Raw genomic sequence first — 17594 nt, 5'->3', positions numbered from 1 at the left:
AAACTTCCACTGGAGCACTGAAGATGGTTTTTTGCAAAGACTTAAAGAGATATAGACCTACAATGCCTATGCCTTCCAATGATACTCTTACTTGAAATTGAAGGCCGTCATTGGGGTATTTAGCACGAGATATTAAATCTATATTTGTAGTACTAGAGATTTCAAAGGCATTGGTATGTATATCTTATAGGTTGCCCCCTCAATGGCAGATTTCAATTCCAAGTACGACACTAGCGCTGCATATGAGTCTATGCTCTTTAAGGTCTTCAGTTTTTTGTATCATTTTCGTTGTTCCTATTCCGGAACTAGGAGGAAACATACTCGACGTGAAGGAAAAAACATATGGTTTCATTACAGTAGAGTATGCTGTATGAGATCATATGTTTATTTGTTCTGAAAACCGCCGTTTTCCGGCTTGATTTCATGCAGGAAACAGCTGAGATTAAATGACTTTAACAAAAATAATTAAAATTAATAGAAAACATTCATGGAATCTGTATGGATCAAGGATTGAATAGATTCAAAACATCAAATTTGAAATGGATCAATGAATTGAATAATATTTACCCAGCAAAAGTCTTAAAATCGACTGGATAAATTTTCCAGCCGTGAGTCGGCAAGGTCTCAAGGCCCTAGTCATGGCTTGCAACACATTTTTCTTGAATTTTGGAGAATTTGAAAGCCAAGCCATCTCATAGAGACTTCCATGCAAGCTGCCCGTCTGGAAATAAAGTTTTCTGATAATAAAAAGAGCTTGAATAATGCAAGAGATATAAATAATAATTATGCGATAGAAAAGCTACTTTTGATATAATCAAATTGAATTAAAAATTCAAATTCAAATTCAAATGATATTTATTCACAAAAAAAGTAATACAGCAGCAGAAACATTATATAAATAGTGAATATTCCCCACAAAGACAACAAGTCTGGACAAAATATCAAAGACAACATATCCTACTTAGACTAGAATATGAATTGAAATTCGGGGAAGGAACAGTTTTGGGCTGTGCCTGTTGGTCCCTCCCTAATCATTTTAATGGACTGCGAATAAAAAATTGGCGCGCTACTACTATTTCTCATCATTTAATACACCTATGAAATGTGTTCAATAATTATGCTCACCTATACAACTGAAACCTCTAGCACCATCTACGTTAACGCTATCTACAATTCTCTTCCGAGGGTGATGCCCACATGAGCTCTAGGCTTGTGCGTGATGAGTAATGAGGCGGATGATGATGAGAGATAAATGGACAGTTTTAGGTGGGTTCCGAACCACCGGGAAGCGATTTTAAAACTCTTGAATCATATTCAGAGAAGTTGGCCCAAGCAGTCACCCTTCTAACGTAAGTGTGGGCGCATGATACTTAACTTAAGCAATAGCTATTTGCACGACCTCTGAGTCAAACCGCTCTCAATTTGAAATGATGTGTACTATTCCAAGTTTAATCCTACAGTTGATTTGTCTCCGTTCAAACCGGAATGATGTACATGGGCATAAGTGAGTTAGGATAGCTTTCATAGAAAAAATCTGATAATAAATTAATGATGATCAGATATGTTTGTAACTAGTAGTTCTGTGAACAGTATACCTCACGCAGTTTTCTCATTCACAGTATGTGTCACCTGTTCTGGTTGATTCAGTTGAATCACAATTCATAGTTGATTCATAATTCACTCTAAAAACTGTTATTTGTTTCCTCCAAGATCAAAAGCTCACTTATGTTAATAAACTCAGTTCACGTTTGAATTTGTATCCCATATGATGAGTAATCCAGTTTCGTGATAATCTTTCCATGTGATGAAAATATTTCTCAACTATTTTAAAATATTTTTTTCAATCAAGAATATTATAATTTCTTCGGCATCATTCAGTTCATTTGATCATTTTTATTTTATTTTCAATCACCTATTAAATTTGTTTTTAAAATGAGAGAATATTGATACTGACGGGCACGCATCATAAAAAAATATTGAAATAGACACGGCCAGAAATCTGTGTAATGCATGCAATGAATAACTTGTCAGCTGATTGATTATGAATAATTCTATAGTCTGATTGATCCTATCTTCAAAGTAGATGATATGTAATATAAAGTGATATCAGGGAATGGAGGAACCATACTAGAGGGTTCAACTAGAGGGTTTGATTTGGTATAAAATTACCTGATCCTGTATAATATGTCCACACCAACTGTAGACGAAAAGATCCATCAAACCAAATATTAGATACATTGAGAATTTGCATCCGAGGGTCAGTGATATCGTTGAATTGGCTGCTGTTTTAGTCTGAAAAGAGAATGATATTTAGACTTCTCTATTATTCATATAAACACCTTCTAAATCTACTCTCATGAACTATTTATTTATCTATTTAGAAATAAGCTACTTAATAATAATTAATAGTTTTATTATAGCTCCCTAGTTAATAATAATTAACTAGATAAAAGCTTAATTATTATTAAACGAAATCCAATTAAATGCTGTAATTCACCCCGAAGACTTCTGCTACTGCAAATATTGACAACAGGGTAAACACCTAGATGGAAATTCGATGAGCGCTACTATTTAAAATTTCAGCATTTGATTTGAATTTTCGTTCAATAATAATTAATAATTCATTCACGTTTCAATTTGTATCCCATATGATAATTTATCCAGTTCCGTGATAATCTTTCCATGTGATAAAAATATTTCTCAACTATTTTAAAATTAATTTTTTTCAATCAAGAATATTATAATTTCTTCGGCATTATTCAGTTCATTTAATAATTTTTATTTTATTTTCAATCACCTATTAAATTTGTTTTTCAAATGTGAGAATATTGATACTGATGGGCACGCATCATAAAAATATTGAAATAGACACGGCCAGAAATCTGTGTAATGCATGCAATGAATAATCCACTTGTCAGCTGATTGATTATGAATAATTCTATAGTCTGATTGATCCTATCTTCAAAGTAGATGAATATAATATATAGTGATATCAGGAATGGAGGAACCATATAGAGGGTTCAACTAGAGGGTTTGATTTGGTATAAAATTACCTGATCCTGTATAATATGTCCACACCACTGTAGACGAATAGCTCCATTAAACCAAAAATGAGATACATTGAGAATTTGCATCCGAGGGTCAGTGATATCGTTGAATTGGCTGCTGTTTTAGTCTGAAATGAGGGTGATATTTAGACTTCTCTATTATTCATATAAACACCTTCTAAATCTACTCTCTTGAACTATTTTTTTATTCATTAAGTAATCAGCTACTCACTTAATAATAATTCCTAGTTTTATATAGCTTCCTAGTTAATAATAATTAACTAGATATTAGCTTAATTATTATCAAACAAGAATCTAAATTAATGCTGTAGTTCACCCGACGACTTCTGATACTGCAAATATTGACAACAGGGTAAACAGCTAGATGAAATTCGATGGGCGCTACTATACAAAATTTCAGCATTTGATTTGAATTTTCGTTCAATAATAATAATTAATAATTCATTAACATTTGAATAATTGCAATATCTCATTAATTTCCATCTGTAGGATATAAGCTTCAGTATCTTCCATTCTAACAAATTATTAGGCTACTCAATATTCTATGTGAAGTGATTTTCTGATGAATTTCAACAATATTGAATGAAACTAGCTTATAAATTCAAAATCAATTCAAATTCTTTATTCAAAAAATAAATAAACAAACAAATACATCCCAAAACTATATTGTCAAAAGCACTTGTTTATTGAAACAGCTTGAGATATCAGTTTCAGTTATTACACCATTATCAATCTCTAGTTATTAAACTGGAAACTTGAGAAGCAGAGTATAATAGTATGAGTGAAGCCCTATGATTGGCCAATAGCTCTCGACCAATAAACGCTGGGCTCTACTGCCACTGGCCCAGTCAAGTCACACCCATGTATTTCAGATATGGTCATGGGAACCGTTAGAATTCAACCAATAAAAATGTAGTGTGGCGCACTCACACAACTTTTCTTGCAGTTATGAAAATTGATCACCTGACGCTAGTGTTCACGCACATCTCAAGTCTACTATTCGAAGAACAGAGCCAGCTGGTGACAGGACAATGACGCTGGAGACACACGAGGTCTGCTTTCTCTTCATAATGAATGATTAATTCAACAGTTGCCAACAGTTTGCAATTGAATAATCACATTTTCTCAAATTTCGAGCTCATTTTCAATTCTAGGAGAAAATGTTACTGAACATTAATTGTAGAGATTTTCATTCTCAATCTTTTCCACTCGATTTTTTTTGTTTAAATTGTACCTCAAGCCTGATAATTGGGAATCTAAAATCAAACTTTGCATAGTTGGAGCTCCTGAAATTTTTCAGATATGGGACTTGTGGCAGTTGATAGAGCTTATCAATGACTATTTTAGGTATAGATTTGATCAAAATCGTTGAAGCCGTTTTCGAGGAAATCGCGAAAAACCCTGTTCTTGACAACATTTTCCTTCATTTTTGCCGCCATCTTGGATTGCATTTGATCGAAATTGTTCGTGTCGGATCCTTATATTGTAAGGACCTGAAGTTCCAAATTTCAAGTCATTCCGTTAATTGAGAGATGAGATATTGTGTACACAGACGCACATACACTGACACACACACACACACACATACACACCACACACACACACACACCACACACACACAACACACACACCACACACACACACACACACATACAGACCAATACCCAAAAACCACTTTTATGGACTCAGGGGACCTTGAAACGTATAGAAATTTGGAAATTGGGGTACCTTAATTTTTTCGGAAAGCAATACTTTCCTTACCTATGGTAATAGGGCAAGGAAAGTGAAAAGCATTACTTTTTTAAAAAAGGAAATTGGTAGCTGACATGATCAAATATATAATATGCAGGCAAATGGGAGAATATACTATTTGGAAACCACTAAACACGGAAATATAATTCATTCAAGTCAAACTATAGATTCAATGCATTAATAGCATCATCACCAGTGGTTGTTTGGTTAACTGAGGAGAATAGATGAAGGAAGGGCCAAATAAATTAGGGATTTCAAATAGATGATTTATTTTATTATTAAATTATAGATTATTTTTGATAGATTATACATATCTACGTGTAAATTAGATCATCGAGAACAGACAGTCTACCCATTTTGATCATCCATTTTATGAAATATTCATAACATTACATCCTCGTGTTATATATATTTCTATCAGCATTGAATGGAACACATTCATAAACCTATCAATCACTCCAAACCAAATTCACTTTTGATTTTTAAAACTTACTCTTATCTCCGTCTACAAAACCAATCCGATTTGAATAAATTCAGAGATGTGCTACATAACTGTTTTTTCGGGTCAACTAAACTACGTTCAAGGGTTTACGCAAGATCAACCCTTACATAATCCTACTTTAATCGAAGTTTAGTCCATGTTTTGCCTCGATGAAATCGATAGCTTTAAATTTATGATGTGAGTCAATCCTGAACTTGCATCTATTACAGTTAACGATCGCCATAAAAACTATTATTAATGGATGATAATTTGTCATATGGAATTCAATGACTTTAAATCATTTGAATTCGATTAGAGATTCAAGGATTTAGTAGCGGTTTAAGGCTATACTTATGAGATCAGTGAATTAGATAACTTCTGTTGTCTAACATACTGAATTCATAAATTGTCTACGTTAGTGACAATGAGAAGATATTATGCTAGAACTCACAATTTTCCTGGTTTTATTCAAATGGTACATCAGCTGTCAATCAAAGCTTTGTTATACAATCAGCAGACATTCAAATTCAGTCAAATTTTTAGTACCTACCTTTCTTATCCTTGTCACGATGTATATCGTAACTAGAGAAAGGAATTGAATTTAGGGCTCATTTATTCGACGCTCGGCTATCTTTCATAGAATCTGAGGGGTCAACGTTCAAGCCAGCCACTGGCCTACCGCTCAGCGATGCTGCGCATCCTCTCTCCCCTCCCTCTCGGTCACTGAGGGAGGCTCGAGAAAGGCCAGCAGGAGGCAGTCGAGTTCGGAGAGCCAAGTCGAGCGGTCGAGAGAGGTGAGAAGGAAGCAGCGAGCAGCTAGCAACGTCACAGTACACCCGTACTACGTGAACTCCGATTTCTTCAGCGACCGAGAGTTGTGTCGAGGCTAAAAGTTGATTAGCCTCTCACACAGTGAACTCCACTGCTCTACACTCGTTTGGGCGAGTGTTAAACGACACTTAACCTGTTTGGACGACGGGTTGCCAGTTTCGACCAACGACAACACGTCAGGTTTGGTCGAAACCTGACTCCCCATTGGTAGGCCACCAGTGGGGCATCGAGGCGAGAGAGGACGTCTAGGAAGGCCAGGAAAAGCCTTTCCCGCAACTCCGCGGACGATCCGGACCCCAGGAGGACAGCTAGTGCCCGGCCAGTAGGACTTAGGAAAGTCCAGAGTGCTGGCCGCCGCAGCGCGCTGGTCCAGTGCGGGATCGCAAGAGGAGTCTAGGAAGGCCAGGAAAAGCCTTTCCCGCAACTCCGCGGACGATCCGGACCCCAGGAGGACAGCTAGTGCCCGGCCAGTAGGACTTAGGAAAGTCCAGAGTGCTGGCCGCCGCAGCGCGCTGGTCCAGTGCGGGATCGCAAGAGGACGTCTAGGAAGGCCAGGAAAAGCCTTTCCCGCAACTCCGCGGACGATCCGGACCAAGGAGGACAGCTAGTGCCCGGCCAGTAGGACTTAGGAAAGTCTAGAGTGCTGGCCGCCGCAGCGCAGTAGTCCGGTGCGGATCGCAAGAGGACGTCTAGGAAGGCAGGAAAAGCCTTTCCCGCAACTCCGCGGACGATCCGGACCCCAGGAGGACAGCTAGTGCCCGGCCAGTAGGACTTAGGAAAGTCCAGAGTGCTGGCCGCCGCAGCGCGCTGGTCCAGTGCGGGATCGCAAGAGGACGTCTAGGAAGGCCAGGAAAAGCCTTCCCGCAACTCCGCGGACGATCCGGACCCCAGGAGGACAGCTAGTGCCCGGCCAGTAGGACTTAGGAAGTCCAGAGTGCTGGCCGCCGCAGCGCGCTGGTCCAGTGCGGGATCGCAAGAGGACGTCTAGGAAGGCCAGGAAAAGCCTTCCCGCAACTCCGCGGACGATCCGGACCCAAGGAGGACAGCTAGTGCCCGGCCAGTAGGACTTAGGAAAGTCTAGAGTGCTGGCCGCCGCAGCGCAGTAGTCCGGTGCGGGATCGCAAGAGGACGTCTAGGAAGGCCAGGAAAAGCCTTTCCCGCAACTCCGCGGACGATCCGGACCCCAGGAGGACAGCTAGTGCCCGGCCAGTAGGACTTAGGAAAGTCCAGAGTGCTGGCCGCCGCAGCGCGCTGGTCCAGTGCGGGATCGCAAGAGGACGTCTAGGAAGGCCAGGAAAAGCCTTTCCCGCAACTCCGCGGACGATCCGGACCCAAGGAGGACAGCTAGTGCCCGGCCAGTAGGACTTAGGAAAGTATAGAGTGCTGGCCGCCGCAGCGCAGTAGTCCGGTGCGGGATCGCAAGAGGAGTCTAGGAAGGCCAGGAAAAGCCTTTCCCGCAACTCCGCGGACGATCCGGACCCCAGGAGGACAGCTGGTGCCCGGCCAGTAGGACTTAGGAAAGTCCAGAGTGCTGGCCGCCGCAGCGCGCTGGTCCAGTGCGGGATCGCAAGAGGACGTCTAGGAAGGCTAGGAAAAGCCCTTCCCGCAACTCCGCGGCCGATCCGGACCCCAGGAGGACAGCTAGTGCCCGGCCAGTAGGACTTAGGAAAGTCCAGAGTGCTGGCCGCCGCAGCGCGCTGGTCCAGTGCGGATCGCAAGAGGACGTCTAGGAAGGCCAGGAAAAGCCTTTCCCGCAACTCCGCGGACGATCCGGACCCAAGGAGGACAGCTAGTGCCCGGCCAGTAGGACTTAGGAAAGTCTAGAGTGCTGGCCGCCGCAGCGCAGTAGTCCGGTGCGGGATCGCAAGAGGACGTCTAGGAAGGCCAGGAAAAGCCTTTCCCGCAACTCCGCGGACGATCCGGACCCCAGGAGGACAGCTAGTGCCCGGCCAGTAGGACTTAGGAAAGTCAGAGTGCTGGCCGCCGCAGCGCAGTGGTCCAGTGCGGGATCGCAAGAGGACGTCTAGGAAGGCCAGGAAAAGCCTTCCCGCAACTCCGCGGACGATCCGGACCCCAGGAGGACAGCTAGTGCCCGGCCAGTAGGACTTAGGAAAGTCCAGAGTGCTGGCCGCCGCAGCGCGCTGGTCCAGTGCGGGATCGCAAGAGGACGTCTAGGAAGGCCAGGAAAAGCCTTTCCCGCAACTCCGCGGACGATCCGGACCAGGAGGACAGCTAGTGCCCGGCCAGTAGGACTTAGGAAAGTCTAGAGTGCTGGCCGCCGCAGCGCAGTAGTCCAGTGCGGGATCGCAAGAGGACGTCTAGGAAGGCAGGAAAAGCCTTTCCCGCAACTCCGCGGACGATCCGGACCCCAGGAGGACAGCTAGTGCCCGGCCAGTAGGACTTAGGAAAGTCCAGAGTGCTGGCCGCCGCAGCGCGCTGGTCCAGTGCGGGATCGCAAGAGGACGTCTAGGAAGGCCAGGAAAAGCCTTTCCCGCAACTCCGCGGACGATCCGGGCCCCAGGAGGACAGCTAGTGCCCGGCCAGTAGGACTTAGGAAAGTCTAGAGTGCTGGCCGCCGCAGCGCAGTAGTCCGGTGCGGGATCGCAAGAGGACGTCTAGGAAGGCCGGAAAAGCCTTTCCCGCAACTCCGCGGACGATCCGGACCCCAGGAGACAGCTAGTGCCCGGCCAGTAGGACTTAGGAAAGTCCAGAGTGCTGGCCGCCGCAGCGCGCTGGTCCAGTGCGGGATCGCAAGAGGACGTCTAGGAAGGCCAGGAAAAGCCTTTCCCGCAACTCCGCGGACGATCCGGACCCCAGGAGGACAGCTAGTGCCCGGCCAGTAGGACTTAGGAAGTCCAGAGTGCTGGCCGCCGCAGCGCGCTGGTCCAGTGCGGGATCGCAGAGGACGTCTAGGAAGGCCAGGAAAAGCCTTTCCCGCAACTCCGCGGACGATCCGGACCCCAGGAGGGCAGCTAGTGCCCGCCAGTAGGACTTAGGAAAGTCCAGAGTGCTGGCCGCCGCAGCGCAGTAGTCCAGTGCGGGATCGCAAGAGGACGTCTAGGAAGCCAGGAAAAGCCTTTCCCGCAACTCCGCGGCCGATCCGGACCCCGGGAGGACAGCTAGTGCCCGCCAGTAGGACTTAGGAAAGTCTAGAGTACTGGCCGCCGCAGCGCACCGGTCCAGTGCGGGATCACAAGAGGACCTCTGGGAAGGCCAGGGAAAGCCTTTACCAGAGCCCCGCAACCAACCCGGACCCCGGGAAGACACCCGTGCCCGAGGACTAGGACTCAGTCCCGACACGAAGCCTTTTCTCACGACTAACACTGCAAGGTTCCTGTTCCCTTCTTTCCGCGACCACCCTGTTTGGCAGTGCGAAAGCACGGCCCCTCTTTCCTAAAAGAGGGAAACATTTCTCCAAAGCACTCAAAACCCAAGCATTCAACCCCCAACCCGAGCGAGGGTGGTTGACGGACGCCCCACCAAGACTCCCGTCCCCTGCCGCGGCCCTCCCCAGTCGCCGACTGAGTTTAGCCGCCCAGAGCGACACTGGAATTCTGATAGAGACAGGTGTGGGCAAAAATCTACTCAGAAGATGGCACACGAACGTGGGGCCCAAGGCAGGAGGAGTAAAGCAGCAATGAGTGCAGAAGAGAAATGTATTCGCGCCGGAGAAGACAGGAGGCGCGAGAGGATAACAGCGATCCAGGAGTGTCCTGGATTTACAAACTCCACCGGAATGAAGCAGTGGATCTAGCAGCATCAGCAGGGCTACCTACAACAGGTACCATGGCAGAGCTCAGGAGAGCTCTTGTCGAAAACCACCGGAGGACAATGGTGGAGGCCGCCGTCTAAACAGGATCGGTGGCGGAGCTGGCACAGGTCAGGAGAGGAAGGAGCTGCAGCTTTGTGGCCACCAGTCGCGGAGGCCACTGCATGTTCCAGACTGGAAGAATACCCAAGGAGACATCTCCAGAGTTTGATGGAGACTCCAGCAACTCCTGGGTTTACAGAGTGCACGATCAGAGCTTGATTGATCTAATACTCGACTCAGTGCTGACGGATAGCACAAGTACGAGCCTGAGGAGGGCTCTACTGGAGCAACGACAGCGGATTGTTGCGATGCTCCCCGTTCTGGATAATGGGGAGGAGGCGCTTTGTCGAAGAGCGCGAAGGCCAGCACCAGTTAGCGAGGATGCAGAGCCTGCGCTAGTGAGGCCGGAGATGCCGGGGAGGCATAATAACATGCCTAGGCATGTGTTGAGGTCACCTACCAGGTCAGCGGTGCCTGCTACATCCTGTATGGACCCGGGTGCCGTGTGTGACAAGGTTCGAGGGTGGCGGCTCTCATACGATGGGAGTGGAGATGCTCCAAGTTTTATGGAGCGGCTCGAGGAGCTGCAACAAGCATATGGCTTGTCTGGCAGACAGTTATTTCCAGCGCTACCTGAAATGTTAGCGGGGAAATGTTCCTTATGGATGAGGAATAGGAGAGAACAGTGGAGACACTGGGACGATTTCCTGAGAGACTTTCGGTCTCGTTACTATCCACCTACTTATGTGGAGGATCTTGAGAATGAAATTCTCGACAGGCGGCAGAAAGAAGGCGAGCTCATAGACGACTATGTTGAGGAGCTGCTAACGCTGATGAGAGAAGAGGTGGTTTTTCAGAGAGTAGCCAGGTACAGAGATTGTACAAAAATCTTTACCACGCTACAAGCTCTACATCAGGGAGGCTGAAGTGTACACCACCGACGACTTGCTACACTTAGCGAGGCGATATGAACGAATTAAGTTCGAGGAGAAGAGTGCTCAACAGAGACAACGAGCTGTGAAGCAGGAGGAGGTGAGGAAGCAGACCAAGCCTCGACAGAGACTACTACTACACAGCGTCGGAGTGAACAACCTCCAGAAGGCCCCCATGTTTGGCAGTGCAAGAAGGTGGGACACTGGAGATCAGAGTGTCCGGAGGTTTCACTCTGCTCAAAGTGCGGGAAGCCACGACCAAATTGTTCCTGTGAGAGAGAGCAGAAGAAGACTTCTGATAAAACAGCTGTGGTTAAAACGAGGCTTCAAATCCGCTGGAGCCGAGCTCCAGGATGACAGCCGTCTCTTCACTACAGTGGAAATAGGAGACAGACAGTATAGTGCTCTTCTCGACACCGGAGCAGAGTCCAACTATTTAGCTCTAAAGCTTTTAATAGTTTGGAAGCAGTGGAACGAGAGCCTGTGCAGCGCGGCGCTGTTATGGCTAACGGAGCGGCTGCACACTGCGAGGTGGTGTTATAACAACCTGAAAATTGGCAGAGTATCCCTATCAACAACACTCACAATAATGGATGGGCTTTCTCCAGATGTTCTGCTTGGTATGGAGTTTCTTCGTGAGCACCGGGTGAAAATAGACCCCTATTCCCGGTCAGTGGAATGGGATCCTCATCTCGTCAAAAAGCACATTGGAGACGATATTTCCACCCCAAAAGTGGAAAAGGAGCTGTCAACTCGAGGCTGGCTACTGTTAAAACCCAGCCTGACATAGGGAGGTCAAGGAAGCCACCTGGAATTATTCCTGTGAAGAAGCAGGAGAAGAGAAATTTCCATTCCAGTCCGAACACGTAGGAGCCGTGTGGAAGACGGAAAAGAGGAATTTCTTTCTCAGAAAATTTCTCCAGCCCGTGGAAAGTTCATTTGCTGGCACTGTAAACGAGCTGGGCACTGGAGGTTCAACTGTCCGGAAAAGCGGTACCGGAGGCGGAAGAAGGAGGATTATTTTCAGCAAGGAGCTGGAGATAATCGTCGAGCAGTGCAGTCTAGAAGACTGCCGGTGATGGAAACTACACTCAAAGTAGTTTCAGGTATTGGAGACAAGAATTATAATGCCAACCGGTATTATAATTGGAAAAAGAGGACGATGAAGGTGAACTCTGGACAGCTAGTCTACAGGAAGGAGTGTCACCTGTCCTCGGTGCTAATCAGCTTGTCGCGAAGTTAGCACCAGAATTTTCTGGCCCATATGAGGTCGAGGAAATGTGAGTGCCGGTAAGAGGGTTACTGTGCACGAGAAGGGCCCCAAGCTCCAGCCACACCTGCCCGAGGATGAGGAAGAGGATGGTGATGGAGCAGTTGCGGAAAAGGTGGACGGAATTCGAGCGGATGGACAGCAGGAGGCCGAGCGAGTCTATAGAGGGTCGCTGCCTATCCGGAGGATGGGATACCAGAGAGGTGTCACGCGCCGCCAATAAGGAGGTAAGAGGCGAGAAGGGTGAATATCATAGAAGTTCAATCATATCACAGCTTAGAGCTATTTTTGATTCATAAATTGTCCCATTTAAAATGAGGAAATTAAATTTTGTTGTCAAGACAAAATTGCATAGAAATTGAAGAAAATTAATTCAGAATTATTAGCACGAATTTATTAGCCGAATTTTGAAAATTAATAGCATTAGCACGATTCCGAAAATAATGAAAATATTAAAAGGCTGACATATTATTGTTATTGAAAGAAATTGGTCAATAGTTTATTAAAAGAAACAGCATATTCCGTTTAATTTTTCTCATGAAATGGAGTTCTACTTAAACTAAATGGCAACTCAACCATTACAGTTTAATTATTATAATCGGTCATAAAGCACTGGCTGAATTAGATGGAGAAAATTATTATTGACAAATTAATGCGTTTCTTTTGATCTGAAGGCAATCCCAATAATTTCAGATTGAAATTTATTTATAATATTAAGATGTGACCAAGCAAGGATAATCAAGAAAATTTTCTACAGTCTATGACTAGTTAATAACAGCTAAAATCGATTCCAACTAGACTAAATTGTCTTGATCGGTATGTTACCGATATTGTTGTAACCAGGTACAGGTTAACAAACAAAACTTGCAGTAGCTTGTTTTCTACTTGCCATAAATAGTTGATGGCGAAATGAGTGGATAGAGAATATTAGAAAATATTATAGATCAGTTGATCTGACTAATATTTTAACCATGAGGTAATGGTTATAATAATTGAAATCATTTAATGAAGCTGGTGGTAATTGCTTTAATCCGTGTAAAGTGTTACGATGCAGTTAATTAACAGACGTTATTATACTGTGGGATGAAAGTGAATTACGTTGCAATTAATTATTCATGTGGAATGAATAAATTGCGTTTGATTGTGAGTCGAGATGTACTACAATCGTGGGCTTTAGCTTCAATTATGATTTAAATTTTCTAATATTTCACTTGAAAATAAAGTCGGAGGACTTACTATAAATTGGAATGAAATATTATTATTTCAATTAGAATTAATTCTATGTTGGATGGAAAAGTTATTTGTGCTGTGCTGTACAGATAAGATAAACATTATCTCAACTGGCTAACTGCTATCGCCAAGCTTCTTGTCTGTAGAGAATTACTTCTCCTTTTCAATAACAATTTATAAAATAGAATTCATGTGAATTCTAGTTTTTCCAGATATCCTACTGTTATTGAGTCAGTCTGAGTTTGATCGTGCTGTTGTTAGTTTTGGAATTAGATCACGTCTCGAGAGTGAATCTAATTCTTACTCAGCCTACCATCATGAGTTATTATTGACGGTGTATTGATTCATTCAATTATTACTATTTGTGCTGATTGTTGTGATTATTTTTCGGAAAATCAATATTTACTGAGTGTGAATTAATTAACAGCTTGTGGTGTCATTTACACGCCTGGTGTGAATAATTACTTGAAAAAGTAAATTAAGATTTATTTCGGGGTGAAATAAGTCTTGGAGTGAGAGAGAGATGAGCAATAAATGTTCACTGATTGTGAATTAATTAGCAGATTTTGTCTGTTATAATAAAACACTGTCATTTATATCCAATGGATGGTTACTTTGCATAAGTAAATCATGTGATTGATTTCATTATTGAAATGAACAGTGAGAGTGGAATATTGAGTTGAAATTTATAGCTCCGATTTTATTATTGTGATATAGTGAGAAGGCTGAGATCCTCATAACAGATCGAAAATGAATTATTATTTCGACCACATTTAATTGTGATATAAAATCGAAATATGTGGTGTAACATCACAATTAGTGGCTTCATGTCAACCATATAATTCAGTATTCTACATCATATTGTCATCTCTCATCTTTTATTGTGAACAATAAGTTGCCGATACACTGAACTATCTGAGGGTATCAATCACTCTGACACTTGGTGGTTTTCCTGGATTCCAATTCGCCTCTATCAACTTCTGCCTCCTGTGAAGTGGTACATTGTTGTGTATCACGTTTCTTCTTGAGGATGGGGACTGCAACTTGAGTCTACTTCCTCGACGAGCTCCTGGAATTATTGGAGCTGTATCTCAGCTGACTATTGCTGAGACCACAACGAGTTCCTAGTCGTGTTGGAGATTCATCCTAGCTGTCTGATGCTGGAAGGAAAGGCAGTGTGGGAACACGGCCATGCAGGGCGAAAGCCCGGCACATGCAGTGCGCAAGCACGGCGAAGCAAGGCGTGTGAAAACACGCCATGCAGGGCGAAGCCCGGCACATGCAGTGCGCAAGCACGGCGAGCAAGGCAGTGTGAAAACACGGCCATGCAGGGGAAAGCCCGGCACAGCAGTGTGCAGTGCGCAAGCACGGCGAAGCAAGGCAGTGTGAGAACACGGCCATGCAGGCGAAAGCCCGGCACTGCAGTGCGCAGCACGGCGAAGCAAGGCAGTGTGAAAACACGGCCATGCAGGGCGAAAGCCCAGCACATGCAGTGCGAGAGCACGGCGACTCATTGCAGTGCGGAAGCACGGCGTTTCCCTTGCAATGTTATTTGGTTCCAGAACCTGTCTGAGGTGTTGTTCACCTCGTTTTTTGTGTTACCCGCCCCTCCTGGCAGTGCGAGAGCACCGCAACTCTCATCTGCAGTGCGGAAGCACGGCGTCCTCGGCAGTGTGGAAACACGGCAACTCTGCAGTGCGGGAGCACGGCGTCCTTTTCGCGATGCGAAAGCATGCGTTCCTGGCAGTGCGGAAGCACGGCGCCCCGGGCAGTGCGAAAGCACGCGTTCCTTTTGCAGTGCGCAAGCACCGCGTCCTTATTTTTGCAGTGTGAGAAGCACGGCGACTCATTGCAGTGCGGAAGCACGGCGTTTCCCTTGCAATGTTATTTAGGTTCTCAGAACCGTCTGAGGTGTTGTTCACCTCGTTTTTTTTGTGTTACCCGCCCTTCCTGGCAGTGCGAGAGCACCGCGACTCTCATCTGCAGTGCGGAAGCACGGCGTCCCCGGCAGTGTGGAAACACGGCAACTCTGCAGTGCGGGAGCACGCGTCCTTTTCGCGATGTGGTAGCATAGCATTCCTGGCAGTGCGGAAGCACGGCGCTCCGGGCAGTGCGAAAGCACGGCATTCCTTTGGCAGTGCGAAAGCACCGCGTCCTTATTTTTGCAGTGCAAAAGCACGGCGCTTCTTGCAGTGCGAAAGCACGGCGTCCCCCATCGCAGTGCGCAAGCAGGCATGCAGGGCGAAAGCCCGGCCCGCAGGGCGAAAGCCCGGCAAAGGTAGTGCGCGAGCTGACCAAGGCAGTGTGGGAACACGGCAGCCAGATTGCGAGCTCGTCCGAACGTCGTGCGCAAGCATGACACATCGGTCAGTGAGTGTCTGGATTGTCATACGCGACGCACACCTTCGCGGTGTGGGAACACCGCGGCAGTGTGAAAACACGGCACGCAGTGCACAAGCACGGCCCGCAGGGCGAAAGCCCGGCGATTTGTTTCTGTGTTTGTGTGTTTCTGTGTTTTTTGTGTTTCTGTGTTTTTGTGTTTCTGTGTTTTTTGTGTTTCTGTGTTTTTGTTGTGTTTTGTGTACCCTGTGTTGTCCCTCCTGGCAGTGCGAGAGCACCGGACTCTTACCTGCAGTGCGACAGCACGGCGTCCTTTTGCAGTGGAAAACACGGCGACTCGGCAGTGCGAAAGCACGGCGTCCATTTATGTACAGTGCGAAGCACGACACTTCCCGGCAGTGTCCTGCAAGTGTGACACGGCGCTCCCCGGCAGTGCGAAAGCACGGCGCTCTCACCTGCAGTGCGGAAGCACGGCGTCCTGGGCAGTGCGGAAGCACGGCGACTCGGCAGTGCGAAAGCACCGCGTCCTTATTTTTGCAGTGCGAGAGCACGGCGACTCATTGCAGTGCGGAAGCACGGCGTTCCCTTGCAATGCTACTTAGGTTCTCAGAACCTGTCTGAGGTGTGTCACCTCGTTTTTTTTGTGTTACCCGCCCTTCCTGGCAGTGCGAGAGCACGGCGCTCTCATCTGCAGTGCGGAAGCACGGCGTCCTCGGCAGTGTGGAAACACGGCAACTCTGCAGTGCGGGAGCACGGCGTCCTTTTCGCGATGCGAAAGCATGGTGTTCTGGCAGTGCGGAAGCACGGCGCCCCGGGCAGTGCGAAAGCACGGCATTCCTTTTGCAGTGCGAAAGCACCGCGTCCTTATTTTTGCAGTGCGAAAGCACGGCGTTTCTTGCAGTGCGAAAGCATGGCGTCCCCCCATCGCAGTGCGGAAGCACGGCGGCCTCTTGCAGTGTGCAAACACGGCGTCCCCCATTGCAGTGCGGAAGCACGGCGGTACTTTGCAGTGCGAAAGCACGGCGTTTATCGCAGTGCGGAAGCACGGCGGCCTCTTGCAGTGTGCAAACACGGTGTCCCCCATTGCAGTGCGGAGCACGGCGGTCCTTTGCAGTGCGAAAGCACGGCGCTTCTTGCAGTGCGGAAGCACGGCGTCCCCCATCGCAGTGCGGAAGCACGGCGGCCTCTTGCAGTGTGCAAACACGGCGTCCCCCATTGCAGTGCGGAAGCACGGCGGTCCTTTGCAGTGCGAAAGCACGGCGTTTCTTGCAGTGCGAAAGCACGGCGTCCCCCATCGCAGTGCGGAGCACGGCGGTCTCTTGTAGTGTGCGAACACGGCGTCTCAACGCAGTGCGAAAGCACGGTGCAGATCTTCAAGATCTTCTCTGAAGCTAGGCCTAGGATCTGGCCGGGTAGCTTGCTCATTTCTTCGGATGGTGCCGACGCATCACCACCGGTTGGCGAGGAACCAACCTGGCGCCCAGTTTATGTTCGGTCTATGTTGACCGGCGGAGAGGCGGCAGAATGTACTCAGGCATTTGGGACATTCTGTCTGCCGTTTACCCCTTCCATCCTCACCCCCCTCTCCTCCCCCTCTCTTTCCCCCCCCTTCCCTTAGTAGGAACAGTGTGTCACGATGTATATCGTAACTAGAGAAAGGAATTGAATTTAGGGCTCATTTATTCGACGCTCGGCTATCTTTCATAGAATCTGAGGGGTCAACGTTCAAGCCAGCCACTGGCCTACCGCTCAGCGATGCTGCGCATCCTCTCTCCCCTCCCTCTCGGTCACTGAGGGAGGCTCGAGAAAGGCCAGGAGAAGGCAGTCGAGTTCGGAGAGCCAGGTCGAGCGGTCGAGAGAGGTGAGAAGGAAGCAGCGA

The 17594-nt window shown here is 46.7% G+C and overlaps 1 protein-coding gene across 2 annotated transcripts in view; it reads right to left on the bottom strand.

Annotated features, from left to right (window-relative positions):
* Positions 1–595: 595 nt before the first annotated feature.
* Positions 596–17594, bottom strand: part of LOC111059988 — a gene marked incomplete at its 3' end in the record, with an annotated part of 30158 nt that continues 13159 nt past the window's right edge. The window contains 2 exon segments of one of the 2 annotated variants that reach the window (XM_039422609.1): positions 596–721; positions 3054–3175. In XM_039422609.1, the coding sequence (XP_039278543.1) occupies positions 637–721; positions 3054–3175 (207 nt within the window). 2 annotated transcript variants of the gene reach the window in all.

The sequence above is a fragment of the Nilaparvata lugens genome, chromosome 3, assembly GCF_014356525.2.
Source record: "Nilaparvata lugens isolate BPH chromosome 3, ASM1435652v1, whole genome shotgun sequence".
In the NCBI taxonomy this organism is placed as follows: Eukaryota; Metazoa; Arthropoda; class Insecta; order Hemiptera; family Delphacidae; genus Nilaparvata; species Nilaparvata lugens.
The sequence above is the reverse complement of the archived record's forward strand: the minus strand, read 5'-3'. Positions and strand labels throughout refer to the sequence as shown.